At 41.5% G+C, this 15297-nt stretch overlaps 1 protein-coding gene across 2 annotated transcripts; it reads right to left on the minus strand.

Annotated features, from left to right (window-relative positions):
- Positions 1–403: 403 nt before the first annotated feature.
- On the minus strand, positions 404–7733 carry slc3a2a (solute carrier family 3 member 2a). 2 transcript variants are annotated; one of them, XM_017709875.2, is made up of 9 exons: positions 7602–7733; positions 7059–7275; positions 6395–6585; positions 4771–4944; positions 4391–4479; positions 4129–4265; positions 2632–2944; positions 2461–2523; positions 404–1652 (listed from the first exon to the last, which is right to left on the minus strand). In XM_017709875.2, exons 2-9 carry the CDS (start codon positions 7247–7249, stop codon positions 1305–1307), a joined length of 1506 nt encoding a protein of 501 aa, XP_017565364.1. In that variant the 5' UTR covers positions 7250–7275; positions 7602–7733; the 3' UTR covers positions 404–1304. The 2 variants fall into 2 exon arrangements, with proteins under 2 accessions (XP_017565364.1, XP_017565362.1); XM_017709873.2 differs by having other exon boundaries at positions 7059–7278; positions 7602–7721.
- Positions 7734–15297: the final 7564 nt, after the last annotated feature.

Here is a 15297-nt window from a genome sequence, read left to right on the forward strand (position 1 = left end):
TGGTATTTATACATATTTTTAAACGTAGCAAATTGTAAATACTAGGCAAACTGTAGACACTAAATTGTTAATTGTGCCAAAAACAAACAACAAAAGAATTACTTTCTTTCATCTTCCAACCTGCTTCAGCGCAGAGGAAGTAATTGAGTTTTATATAGTAGAGAACCGTAGTGCGTATGACATACTTACACACACCTGTACAGTTTATAGTCTTCCTTTTCCTGCCCTGAGAAATAACGGTATGTGGCACAGAGCCAAAACACACACAAAAAGTTTTTGTGTTTAATATAGTCATAGTGACAAATAAAAACGTACTGTAACAGAGAAAAATGATTACAACAAGAGACAGACAGAGAGAGAGACAGAAATAGGGAGAATGAGAAGTAATTACAGACACGTCGTCTGCAGTTGAACTGTGTTATATTTAATTTTTCACTTTCCATCAATTCACACACAAAGTTGGAATATCCAATGACCCCCTAACTTTCACAAGACAGTTTGTGTTCCAGTAAGTGCCCCTACAACTATCCTAATATCCTAAACTACTACAAAACATATGCTGATACTGACCTAATCTAACACACAGATTCCATTTTTCCATAATAATTATGAACTGATGAGAACAAACGAACTTGTCAAACATTTAACACTAAGAGAATTCTACAGCTTTTTAAAATAATTAAATAAATCATCAGGATGTTAAAAAAGCCATTCAAAGTGGTTTGATGTGAAGTATGGCGTTCTATAGAAACTTCTAGTCAGAATTGTTCAGAGTGGTGGTAATAAAAGCCAGACATCTAAAGACTTTAATAGGCTTACCTCAAAAAGTTCCCTCACAGAAAGTTCATATTTGAAGTGCTTATGAATGCTGCCTGATGTCTCATTGTCTTGGATAGGGGATTTGGGATTTGGCTAGGATAGGGATCTAAACTTACTTTTTAAATATTGTAAGGCCAAACAGTCCCCAGAGAAAACTTATTTGTTTCAGATTTAACACTATTTTACCATTATCAACAATGAATATAACAATTTAGAAGACTTGTATAGGGTCATTTTAAATGGTAAATAAAAAGGTTATATTTGTGCTGTAGATGCCTGGTTTCTGTCACCACTACTGAGTTGGTAAGTTTTATACCAAGCTCCGTTTCACATCGCTTTATTTACATCTCTATGATTGTTTTTATGTAGAGCTTTTGAAAAATAAATGGAATTCCACTTTAACCTTACAAGGAAGTCCTGATGGTGATAAAACAATGCACAAAGGGTCTTTGTCTGTGTGTGTATGTGCGTTTTTAATTATGTGTCTATCCTGTATAAGGGTACGACAGTAACACAGCCTGTTTGGGCCCTAGCTCCAGTTTCTCTAGTGATACCATGTCATCTACAGCTAGCTTCTCCACATCAGTGCTGAGACGGACGCGGGCCTCCGAGGGCAGGTCACTATTGGCCAGCGTCATGGTGGCAGGGGCATCACCCCAGTTTAAGGCAGTGATGAAGCGTTCACTCTGATCCCACAGGCGGAGGAATGCAAAAGAGGAGGCAGAGCTGTAGAGAGAGGCGAAGTCTCCATGGAGCAGAGATCGTTCTTTAACTCTCAGATCACTGAGAGCCTTGAAAAAGCTTCGCAGCTCACTGCGTTCCGCTCGTACAGTCTGAGAGAGACAGGGAGAAATGAATAAGGCTGTTGGTTGCAACAGAATGATGATAAAAGATAAAAGAGGTTCTAATGCACCTATGGGCCTGTATTCATAAAACTTCTCAGAATTACTTAGGGAAATCACAGTATTGGCAAGTTGGGTGGAAGATTACTCCTACAGAGCATGCACCGTGTGGCTTGTATAAAACTTTTCATAACAGTGAGAAAAGAGTGGGAACAGCTCCTAAGAGCAATTCTTTAATAGGTTATATATATATATATATATATATATATATATATATATATATATATAAAGTATGTAATCAGTATCTATCAGCAATTCACCATGAGTAACATGACAAACATCACATTTTATGACTTAAAAACTGCTGTATTACTTTCACTAACATGTCTTGCACACAAATCTGAAAGAATGCTCAACTGGTTGTACAGCAGATGCTTTTATACTATTTGCAGTTGTTTCTGTCTTATACTCTATATTACATTACACTCTATATTACAGTATTAGAAGATAAATATAATAGTTAACCTTATCCCAAGTTATCATGTTTTGTCACACTGGCTGAAAGTTAGCTTAATGTTTTGTCCTTTTACAGTATTAATGAATGAATACATTTTATATAAAATTCTCATGTATTTGTTGAAGATTTTGTTGCACTGTTTTACTGTAAACATAGAAATACATTTAGGTCCCTCTTATTTTTTTTATCTTACACTCCGAGACACCAGACCAGAGGTTAAATACAGTTACAAACTATTTCCATAACAATAACATATAAAAACAATAACATGTTTACAATCACCTTTGCAGTTTCATTTTTCTCCTCAGCTGGACTTTCCAAGTCCCAGATTGCATCAAGAGGTTCCTGGAAAGGGGCATATAAACATGGTTAGCAGACTTGCACAGTAAAAAATATGTACATTCAAGAGGTGAATCTGTCTAACCATCAATCTACCCATCTATCCTAACTCACCCCCGCTTTCAGCCCGACCTCATCCCCACTGTTGAACACTGGAGTGCCAGGCAGGGTGAGAAGCAGCATGTGGTAGAGGCGTATGGGTACAGCTGAAGATCTGGAGGTGAGTGGACCTAACAAGCGTCCACTCAAGCTCCAGCCCAGGCTGGTCTGTGGATGGCTAGAATAAAGCTTATTGATGGTCCGAGCCTGGTCCACCCCAGACTGGGTTAGATCTGGCAGGCTGGTTAGCAGCAGGTCAACTCCAGAGTGATTCAGAAGCAGAGAGGCATCATCCACAGACACACCGGTGACAGAGCCCATCAGAGCCCTAAGAAAAAAGAGGCATTAAGGAAATTAGGGAGTTTCTCAATTCAGACAAGACTTAATCCTGAGCTTCAGTATAACTGCATCTCCTGTTAACATCTTGTATCTTATGTCTTATTTTTTAGTTATTATCTTAACACTTGTCATTCAGTAACTATTATGCAAACTATGTACATCCTTATTCAAAGCCTGAATACCCCTTGGATACACTGATTCATTTTCTAACTGAAAATATGTCAACAGATCATCTAAAAGGAAAAATATGCCAAAGTTTCTGCAAATTGTAATGTAAAATTTGTATTTATTTGTGGTGGTGTTTAATATACTGGAAAAAATAAACAAAGTACAAAACATGCTATAACATTTGCACAGGTCACATTTTATGTTAGAATCAACTGTAAAAGCAACTAAAAGCAACTGTAAGTTATATAGTTATGAGATTGAAGAATTATAGTGTGGGCCATATGTGCCCCCTTTCAGTCGATGGGTTTAAAAACAATTTAAAAAGTAACAAAGCACATGAGAATAGAAATGAAAAAAAAACATGATTAAAACAATATATTTTAAAAGAGAGAATAATTTTTAAAAAAATTAATTGAAAATGAAAATTGGTTAAATGAAAAAAATGAAATTAGTTCAAGTGTTGTTACAGGACAGAAGTGCAGTAGAGCTAACAGTGTTCTAAAACTGAGTTGAAAGCCTGCTCAAACAGGAATTTTCTCAGCCCAGATTTAAAAGTATCTAGCATCAGGGATCTTCTAATGCTCTCTGTCAACTTGTTACAAGTGAGCAAAGTAATATCTGTCCAGTGAAAGTGAAAAAAAAAATCAATAATTGTACATTTTTGTACGTCAAGTTTTGACACTTCAGATTTTTTCAAGTGCAACATTAAAATTGACAGCTTTAAATTTATCAAACATTCAGCTTAAGATAAAGATGTGGGTTTAGTTTCCTAGGTCTAAATTACTCCTAATAAGCCTATCCTTAATAGGATTTTTAATGGTGAAACTATTTGAAGGTTTAATCCACATCCAAGAAACTGGCCCTGTATGCACTGCCTGAGTAAATTCTGAGAGTACAATGGCACTTAGCTACCAACAGAGGGAACTAGTGGAACTCCTCAAAAAACTTTAGCAAATACTTCAGTTCAACCACAAGGTGGCTCACTGCATCTTTTCATCCACTCACGTTTTCTTGGTCCCTTCTGTGGCGTTGGTTTGGACAACAGCCTGAATGAATGGCCAGCTACCAGTATTGGCAATCTGGCCCAGATCAGACACAAGGAAGCCATCCACTCCCTTATGGAGCCAGTAGGCACATGCAGCCTGACAGAACAGAAGAAGGAAGTGGGTTTTTTTCTTATTCTAGAAAATAGTCTTCACTTGTTTGGCTTTTTTCCCCACCCACTTTTCACAGACTCCACAGAGTCCCCTCTTTTATCAGCCTTTACCTTGAATTGCTCAGCAACAGAAGCAGCATTGTTGAACCAAGCTGTAGCTCCCTCATAGTTGGGTGTCAGATCCAGCACTATGGAGATACCTGAGAGGGAAAGAAAGAAAGTAAATAAACCACAATACTGTTAAAGTAACACTACCATGAGTTTTGTGTAGTTTAGCCTTACAAAACACAAATCAATGATTCCTTGTGCCATGTTAGTTAAGTAACAGACACAGGAACATAAGACATATGTCAATCAGAGATAATGATAATGAGTGAAAATAAAAGCACTGGTATTTAGCAGTGGAGATATGAAGAGAAGCATCCACTCTGTGTTGAGATCAGTTCTAAATCAAGCCCTAAGGAGTCATTAGTGTTGGTGAAGACCCTCACCCTTTTTGTGGGCTCTTTCAAGCAGGCTGTTCAGGTCTTTCTCGTTGCCCACCACCGGATTAATGGTCTTTAAATCCAGAGTGCTCGGCTGGTCTGCCTGAACACTGTGTATAGGGCCAAGAACCAAACCTTTCACCTTCAGCTGGTTCAAACTGTCCAGCTTTTCCTCTATGCCTAAAAAAAATGGCAAAATCAATTCAACCTATTTCACTGTGCCACACTTTCTGCCAAGTCTGTAATCATTAACCACGTTTTTTAGTATGGCTACCAGCCTGTTGCATCAATACCAAAGGTTAAGAACTTTTTTGGGTTCATAACCGATTAAACTCATTATAGAGGCTACAGCTGGGGGAACTGCAAGACACTGCAGTAAGTGTGAGTGTGCAAGTGATACCCCAAATATTCCACTACTCAACAGAAATATACTCTGTGAAAATCTCCAAACAGGCAATTTTTTAGTAAAGAGGAAGGCAGACTGTGAAGGACTAGCTCAGCATGTGACCTCTAACATGAGAGTCACAAGACAGTCAGCAACCACTGGCAAGCATTCTGCTGTCACAGCTTTAATTCAGACATAGAGCAACCAGACATTATCAATAATTACTGAACACAAAGCAATGGGGACTATTCCAATAAATTACTATAATATTAATGCTGACTTTAAATTTGTGTTCGATGTGCTATGTGAGCATTGTGAACATTTTTTAAAATGGCCAATTTTGAATGGTTGTGATGTGAACATCATAAAAGAAAATGCACATATAATCACCCCTCCAGTCTACAGTAGTCTATCTCCGCCTATCACATTGAAGTTAGAAGAAGTGTTTCAGTCTGAACTGCTTTCTGATTTAAGTGAAATATAGCCAATCAGAACAGAGGTCATTTACATATACCAGCCTTAAAGACACATTAACTCAAACAGCCTTGAATTAAATTTAAAAAAAAAAACTGTTTCTTGCTACATAAATAATCCACATATTAAAAGTGGACATCAGAGGAAAAAAATGTTAAATGTCGAATAGGGGCGCTTTAAATGTTCTAATATACTCAATACTGTCCAAATATGTAGTTTATACTTTAGCATGTTTAGTAACTGTAGAACACAATGTTCTTCAAGAAATTTCACCCACTTTAACACACCAGAACCAACCCACAGGTTAAAATTAAAGGTTATAATTGGCTCACAGTATGACTTTGGGCACTCTCATTACCGCTCTCACTACTTAATTATACTATGTACAATTAAACAAGTGTATCATAATGGTGATGAACGTTTAAAGTGACATTCTTCACCCTGAAGGCCCATAGTGCCCCACAGTCAACCCATGCGGGGTTTAAACGGTGTTTGAGGGACTGAATCAAGAGTGACAGAGCACTGTGCCTGCAGGTTTCCAGACAAAAATGACAACCAGTGTACCTACATAAATTAAATGACAGTGAACTGGTGATAATGCACATCTTTGAGTGAGAATGCAACTTCATGTACTATGCATTGCACCGTCTTTCTTGATTTGAATTATTTTTAAAGGCTTTTTGCAGAATGCATTCTTAGTACCTATGTAGCATTTGAGGGCTGCTGCTAATTTAGATTTAAAAAGTTATATCAAGAACGTCACCCCTATACCTTTAAAGCCATTGTCTCCAGAGAAGGCGCTCACATCAGCAATCTGGTAGAGAGGACCCTCATTCCACCAGTGCATTTCAGGGATGGGTTTACACCGCGGAGCCTGAACAATGATCACCACTGCCCCAGCCAGCATGCCAACCCAGCCCAGCCAGAACAGAACCAGCAAGATCCAGCGAGTCCGCACCCATCTGTGGAACCACATGATGGTAACGGTCAAAGTCGGAGAGATAAAAAGCTAAAAAGAGTTTAAAACATTGAGACCTTTGACTTCTTGTGATAATTTTAATGTAAAATAAAATGCTAAACTGTCACCGTAATGTGTGCCAATCCCAAAAGTCTCTTATGAAATGTAATGAAAAAACACAAAACTAACTTTACTGCCAAAAAAAATGAACAAATAAAATTTAAATGTATTTATGTATTATAAACAAAAGAACCTCTGAGCTGTGGAGGCACAGCTACAAAAACACACTCTCAGAGATGGTGTTTTAGACCATATCACTTCACTTTAGAGAGCAAAACCATTAGTTTTTAATCCTTCTAGTCGTCCCTTTTCAGCACGTGGAAATAAGTAGACATATGTTAATAACTCCAGTAAAAGTTAGAGTTGGACAGGTTGTCCCCTCAGTCCTGTCCTAGCTCTAAGCGTCTCATTTCTTACCCTGCAGTCCCCGCCACTCTCATCAGCTCCTCTTTGGACAGGCCGGTGAATTTGACTTCGGTGTCCTCCGGGACCTTCACCCTCACGCAGCCGTTCTTCTCCGTTCCTGCCGGAGTCTCTCCGGTCATTGGCTGCTTCTCCTGGTCCAGCTCGTTCAGCTCGACCTCCTTCATTTCCATCTCTTTGCTCATGATTTCACGACGCTGTTATAGCCGAACTTCTGGCGAGAAAGGACGGTAAGTTTACACACTAACGTGAGGTCGCTAAGCAGCTTACCGTGAAGTTAACCAAACCCCAATGCATTTCTCAAGATAACGCTAGAGCAAGCTAACTGTAACGTACATGTTCAATTCAAACATGTCATCTTTATTAAAATAGCAAGACGGATAAAAGCTGCTCATATAACCACTCAAAAAATGAGCTAACATAGCCAAACCGTGTCCCGTTCAAACAGTCAACAGTGTCGATGTGAATCCAGCAGTGGACATGACCGTTAACTTTAACCATTAGCTACAGACAGCCAAGAGTTTAATGTTAGAGCACCTGTAGAAAAGTCGGCGTTGTAATCCCGCTAACGTTCCAGGTTCTTGACCCTGCAGTAACTGGGAGCGACTGTGCGAGTCGCTCAGAGAGTTTTATTACAGGCTGCTCTCTCTGCTGCTCTGCTATTGGCTGTAAACGACTGTCCACACACACACACACACACACACTGCAGCCTGCTGGACCTGCCAGCACTGCATGATAAGAATAGTGTTAAATCATGACTTTACTGTGCGTCCTGTGGCCAGCACCTCCTGACATTTACTCAGTTACATGTACTTATGTGACATTGTGTTGGTTTTATACTTGTTTTATACTTAAAAGATACTTTTACTTGTCTGAGTAATATTTATATTAAGTAATTAACATTTCCTTATTTATTCCTTGGTTGTGTTTATTTTAATTGTGTTAAATTGGGGACAGGCTCTGTAGAAGGTCCAGGACAGTTGCTCAGTAGGTAAGTAGGGTTTTGAGCTGCTACTTTTGTACTTCGATTTTTTCCTTTTACTCAAGGCATTATTCCACTAACATTAATAGTTTTACTTTCATAAGGGTTTAGCCACTGTATCCTGCTCTGCAATCACCTTAACACATGACTAAAATAATAAATCATGCATAGCTGGATGTTTTTCTTCACATGCTAGCAAAGGTTATTTTCCCCTTCTTGTGTTTTTTTTCTACATCACTGAGCTTGAGGTCGCATGAATGGACTGGAATTTTTCAAACAAGCAGTTGGGGGTGAGTGAGCAGCTCACTTCACTGTGAAATTTATGAAAACTAGGTGGACATTCATGAGTTGAGGCCATTGTTGTAACGAGGGTGTTATGGGTCCCCCTTATGAGATTACTTTTAATGAATAAAAAAAATACAATGTTAATGTTAAACTACAAATGTTGTAATCAGTTGGGCTATTTTCATATGCGAAGCACCTCATGGACCGTGCTTGTCACTCATTCACTCATGCACACACCCACCCACCCACCCACTCACTCACTCTAGTTAATAGAGTGACAACAAACTTGTGTAAGTTGACAGGCTAACATAAGCTTTGTGGACATGTGAGAAGTTTATTCTTTCTAGGACTTTTGGGATACTACATGCTGGTGCTTCACATCATTGACACTTTGTGCCAATGATAATGAAATTGGTTATCTAGAGTCTGAAAATCAGTAGCAGATACAATGTCAGTCAGTGGTGGATTAATTTGTCCTGACCGAGGTAAATGGCCTACTGCAGTAGCTGGCTAGCTAGAGTGGTCAGGTCAGTAGAGGAGGCTAAATACTGACCTGTTACTCTCTTGCTCAATTAGTTAATCTGAGTGCAATTTTCCTCTCAGGTCCAACATTCTTTCCTCTTTTTATCCATTTTGCGAAATGAACACAAACCCAGACGCTGTAGCCTAGTCAACTAAGCTAGCTACTTCTACTACACGTTTCTGACCTAATAACAATAGTATCATTTATTATTGTATACCATGCATATAGGAAACCAATCATGTGAGTGAACAGGGGCACAGGGGAAGGGGAGAGGGTTGTTCACATGATAATGGATGCGGCTGTGCTGTTCTCTAGTTTAGCATGTTTTTAGAGAAGATATGCTAGACCCAACTCACAGGTCAAACTACTGGCTGGAAAATCTCCTTGTATTTCTGATGTGCAGTCCAAGCTTTTAAGGGCCCAATAAAAAAAATTGGGGCCAGTCACCATGGTTACACCACTGATTGAGGCCCATGTATTCAGGCAGTTTAATAAGGGTTCATATCATGTAATACTCATTTATCCTAGCAAATTATTGGAACTGGAGCACTTCCTTGTAGCCTGCTGTGCTAGTCACTCAACCCTTGGGCACTGACAAGATGCCATGAGAGATGGCAGGAAGGCAAAGCTCAATTCCAGCGTGGGTTGGGCGCCTGACACGCCTACAACTTGATATTAGCCTGTCATAAAATATTACAGAACTGATTGTGACTGAAGTTCAAAGTACTGATGCTGAGTCAGCCTGAGTCTTTTATGATAATATTAGTTGATAAAGAGCCATGTGTGTAGGCCTACATGTAACCAATGGACTCCTGTATGTGAAAGAGTATGTCCACTGTTTTCCAATCCACATCTTATTAAAATAACTGTTTCCCATCATTTATAATCACAATAATCCTGATAGCTTTAGTAGTAAGAAATATGCAGTTTCAGTTTCAATTCCAGCAATCTTTCAGGACTTCTGTATAATGTTGTCCAAAGAAAACCTTATATCTCAATTTATGCTGATTTTTATTTTTATTCATAATTCCAACACACCAGCTCTGCTTTATGGTAGGTGAAAAATTCATGATAATTGGCAAAATAAAATTGCTTTAGAATCTCTTAACTCACACTAAAAGGTAAGAGCGTTTTTGCCTTCTCCAGTAAACTCACTATTTTGGAGATTTTTCTTTGGACAGCGATGATAATTAAATGAAATGGCTAAATTAGAGTTGCAGACATAATGAGCCCTGTTTCCTATCACCACTGCTGTAAAGAAATGTAAGTAGCTACATTTCTCTAAAATGAATAATTTCAACATCTACCCATCTCAACAAATGAACTGTGCAGAATTTTGAGAAATGTAAGCATACAAAATCTTGTCTGTCCAGTTAGATTCTACTCAATTAGCATTAACTTGTCAAGTCTATAATACTTTAAAGTATTGTAGTGTTTGTAACTGATTATTTGCAATGAGCAGAGCCCTGTACACTGCAGTCACTTCATGTGCAAACACACACACATACACTCACGCTTCTCCTTCACTACCAACCTTTGCCCCAATTTTTCTCTTTATTCCAGGAAGGTGCTGTAACTCCAACGCATTCTCTTTCAAACAGAGCCATATGTACTATATCCACCCATATTCTCTCTGTCTCCTTGGAGAGAATAAGATTCCAGGGAGAGTAGTTTATTTTCTCATGGCTCAGCTGGGCTTTACAGAGATCATCAGCAGGGGGTTTGGCGGGACCAGTTCTAGCCTGTCTGATCCTGCTCTCCAAACCCTGCTTCTGAGCTTTAAAAATAAATGATAAAAACTGGAGGGGACAAGTTTTGGCCTGGGCCTTCTAGAAGGGTGTTGATTCCCTTTGAAATGCAAAACTATATTGTTCCTACAGCTGTATGCAAAAGTGTGGGCACCCCTGGTCAAATTACATGTTTTGTTGGGTGAAAATAAAGTATCACATCCTGTACAGAGAACACACCTCTGCACATTTGAATGCACAATTACTATTTAATTTCTCAATTTAACATACTGAGTAAAATGAAAATTGTGACCTGTGCAAAAGTTATGTCACATTTTATATTTCATTTTTTCTAATATGTTAAACTCAGCGAACAAACCAAAATTGTGCACTAAAACATCACGTTTAAGTTAGAGGATGTGTAAGCTTCAACAAGTAATTTGACCAGGGGTGTCCAAACGTCTGTATGTGTTTCTATAAAAACGTTTCTATAAATGTTTACTGATTTAAGGAGCAGTGATGCTGCAACACTTTTTCAGTGCATCGATATTTAAGATCACAGAAGTTGTCTGCCCTTGCTACAGGTTATTCATGAAGCTAATGATAAAGCAGCTACATGGCAAAGTAAGGTGACATGAGTTAGCAGTGTTTGACTGACTGACAAGCTGACCTCCGTTTAGCAAGAACGTCCACTGAGCACTGGATTCAGCTCATGTTCAGCACTCATTCAGCACTGTTGCCACTGGCTTGCTCATGGGGGCTCGGACCCAGATTTTCTTTTCTTTTTCTTTCTGTAATACTGATTGTTCTGTAAAGCTGCTTTGTGACAACACCTGTTGTAAAAAGCGCTATATAAATAAACTTTGCTTACTTGCTTGCATGCCTGTCTGCTCAGCAGAGCAGTTTATTACAGTCAGTCTTACTGATCATTGAGTGAAGCGTTATCACTCTTACAGCTAATATCAATAACTGGCCTGATGGCAGATCTTCACTGTAAGTGTGACCATTTACACAGGTCAAGCAGTTTTTCTTGGTTTTTCACTGCTTTGCTGATGATGTCTAACTGTCTCACTTTACATAACTGAGGTCAGAAATAATGTCACTGGTCACTCCTTGCTACATCCCTGGTTTTGTTAATGTGTTTCACCAATGTGCAGTAAAAGCTCCTTCTGCGTTACAGCAAAAATATACATTTTGATACATACAGAACTAGTGGCTCCCCAAAGTCCTTTGTATTTTTCACATGGATGGCAAAAGTAGTTTTGTTCCAGTAAGTAGTTTTTGTTACAAAATAAAAACATGCCAGAACTGCCTGAGCTCACTGCGTGTACTGTTCAGGGCTGTGCACACTATTTGAAAACTGTAATCAGTAACAGAGTTCTGTCTATATGGTGCATTTAGTATTCCGCTTGTGAACTACTAATAGTGACTTTACAGTGCAGGATATGTAGCATATTTAATGTACTGAAAATTGGTCTGGGAACACATTGGTATATGGAGACACTCTAAAAACAGATGTGTTAAAAAACGACAGATTCTGTAGCACTAAACATATTACGCAACAATAGGTTCCTTCGTCTGTCTCCAACTAGACACATCAGTGTGTTCAGTTGGAGACAACAAATGCTGAGTTACGTTTAACACAAAGAAAATTTGTGTCTGGTTATGAATAACCCATTTTGTATTACTTTTAAATCAGAAAACAATATGACACAAAAAGTGATATAACAGGTAACACAAGTACGTTTCTAGAGTTTTTAGTGCATATAAATACATCATTTAACATACACCTCTCCATGGATCACCACCTTATCGTGGTGGAGGGGTTTGCATGCTTGAATGATCATAGGAGCTATGTTGTCTGGAGCAAAAGCTCCTGGTAGGGTCTCCCATGGCAAACTGGTCCTAGGTGACAGGTCAGACAAAGTGTGATCCATAATAACCCTTATGAAAACACAAAAACAGGACTTGTGTACCCTGCCCGGAACAGGGTTACCGGGGCCTCACCCTAGAGCCAGGCCTGGGGGAGGGGCTCGCAAGCGAGCGTCTGGTGGCCGGGCATTTACTCATGGTGCCCGGCCAGGCCCAGCCCAAAGGAGTTACATGAGTCCCCCCTCCCATCGACCCACCACCAATGGGAGGGGCAGTAGTAGGGGTTCGGTGCTTTGTGTATCGGGCAGTGTCTGAAGGTGTGGGCCTTGGCGTTCTGATCCTCGGTTGCTGAAACTGGCTTTTGGGACTTGGAACGTTACCTCACTGGCGGGGAAGGAGCCTTAGTTGGTGCGCGAGGTTGAGAGATACCGGCTAGATATAGTCGGGCTCACCTCAACACACAGCTTGGGCTCTGGGTCCAGTCTCCTTGAGAGGGGCTGGACTTTATTCTTTTCTGGAGTTGCCCATGGTGAGAGGCGGCGGGCAGGTGTGGGCTTTCTCATAGCCCCTCGACTCGGTGCCTGTATGTTGGGGTTTTCTCCGGTGGACGAGAGGGTAGCTTCCCTACGCCTTCGGGTTGGGGAACGGGTCCTGACTGCTGTCTGTGCTTATGCACCGAACAGCAGTTCAGAGTACCCAGCCTTCTTAGAGCCCTTGGGAAGGGTGCTTGAAAGTGCTCCTTCTGGAGACTCTATTGTCCTACTGGGGGACTTTAATACTCATGTGGGCACTGACAGTGAGACCTGGAGGGGTGTGATTGGGAGGAATGGCCTCTGATCTGAATCCGAATGGTGTTCAGTTTTTGGACTTCTGTGCAAACCACAGTTTGTCCATCACGAACACCATGTTTGAACACAAGGATGTCCGTAAGTGCACATGGCACCAGGACACCCTACGCCGCAGTTCAATGATTGACTTTGTAGTCGTGTCATCGGACTTGCGGCCATGTGTTTTGGACACTCGGGTAAAGAGAGGAGCTAAGCTGTCAACTGATCACCACCTGGTGGTGAGTTGGATCAGGTGGTGGGGGAAGATGCCGGTCAGACCAGACAAGCCCAAACGTATAGTGAGGGTTTGCTGGGAATGTCTGGCAGAAGAACCTGTCAGATTGATCTTCAACTCACACCTCCATCAGAACTTTGACCAGGTATCGGGGGAGGTGGGGGACATTGACTCAGAATGGGCCATGTTCTGTTACTCCATTGTTGAAGCGGCTGACTGTAGCTGTGGCCATAAGGTAGTTGGTGCCTGTCGGGGCGGTAATCCTCGAACCCGGTGGTGGACACCCCAGCTGAGAGATGCCATCAAGCTGAAGAAGGAGTCCTACCGGGCATGGTTGGCCTGTGGGACACCAGAGGCAGCTGGCAGGTCAAGCGATCTGCGACTTCAGTCGTCGCCAAGGCAAAAACCTGTGTATGGGAGGAGTTTGGTGAGGCCTTGGAAAGTGACTTTAAGTCGGCTCTGAAAAGATTCTGGCAAACCGTCAGGCAACTCAGAAGGGGAAAGCAGTGTGCCACTAGCACTGTATATAGTGGAGATGGTGTGCTGCTGACTTCAACTGAAGACGTCATTGGGCAGTGGAAGGAATACTTTGAGGACCTTCTCAATCCCACCGACACGATCTCCAGTGAGGAGGCAGAGTCTGGGGACATGGGAATAGGCTTGTCCATTACTGAGGCCGAAGTCGCTAAGGTAGTTAAGAAGCTCCTTGGTGGCAAGGCTCCAGGGGTGAATCAGATCCGCTCTGAGTTCCTCAAGGCTCTGGATGTTGTGGGGCTGTCTTGGCTGACACGCCGACTGGGATGGTGGTGCCTCTTTTTAAAAAAGGGGACCGGAGGGTGTGTTCCAACTACAGGGGAATCACACTCCTCAGCCTCCCTGGTAAGGTCTATGCAGGGGTACTGGAGCAGAGAGTCCGGCTTATAGTTGAACCTCAGATCCAGGAGGAGCAGTGCAGGTTCTGCCCTGGTCGTGGAACACTGGACCAACTCTTCACCCTCTCCAGGATTCTGGAGGGTTCATGGGAGTTTGCCCAACCAGTCCACATGTGCTTTGTGGATTTGGAGAAGGCATTCGATTGTGTTCCCCGGGGTATTCTGTGGGAGGTGCTTCGGGAGTACGGGGTACATGGCTCTTTGCTACGAGCCATTCAGGCCCTGTACAAACAAAGCTGGAGTTTGGTTCGCATAGCCGGCAGTAAGTCAGACTCGTTCCCAGTGAGCCCTTTGTCACCGATTCTATTCATAATTTTTATGGATAGAATTTCTAGGCGCAGTCAGGGGATGGAGGGTGTCCGGTTTGCTGACCTCAGGGTCACATCGCTGCTGTTTGCAGATGATGTGGTCCTGTTGGGGACATCGGTTTGGTTCGGTTTGCAGCCGAGTGTGAAGCGGCCGGGATGAGAATCATTACCTCTAAATCCGAGACCATGGTTCTCAGGTGGAAAAGGGTGGAGAGCCCTCTCTGGGTCGGGGATAGGCTCTTGCCTCAAGTGGAGGAGTTCAAGTATCTCGGGGTCTTGTTCATGAGTGATGGTACAAGGGAGCGGGAGATTGACAGGCGGATTGGTGCTGGGTCAGCAGTGATGCGGGCTCTTTACCGGTCTGTTGTGGTAAAGAAAGAGCTGAGCCATAAGGCAAGGCTCTCGATTTACCGGTCGATCTACGTTCCCACCCTCACCTATAGTCATGAGCTTTGGGTAATGACCGAAAGAATAAGATCGCGAATACAAGTGGCTAAAATTAGTTTCCTCCGCAGGGTGTCTGGACTCTCCCTTAGAGATAG

The sequence above is a fragment of the Pygocentrus nattereri genome, chromosome 2 (assembly GCF_015220715.1).
Source record: "Pygocentrus nattereri isolate fPygNat1 chromosome 2, fPygNat1.pri, whole genome shotgun sequence".
Classification (NCBI taxonomy): domain Eukaryota; kingdom Metazoa; phylum Chordata; class Actinopteri; order Characiformes; family Serrasalmidae; genus Pygocentrus; species Pygocentrus nattereri.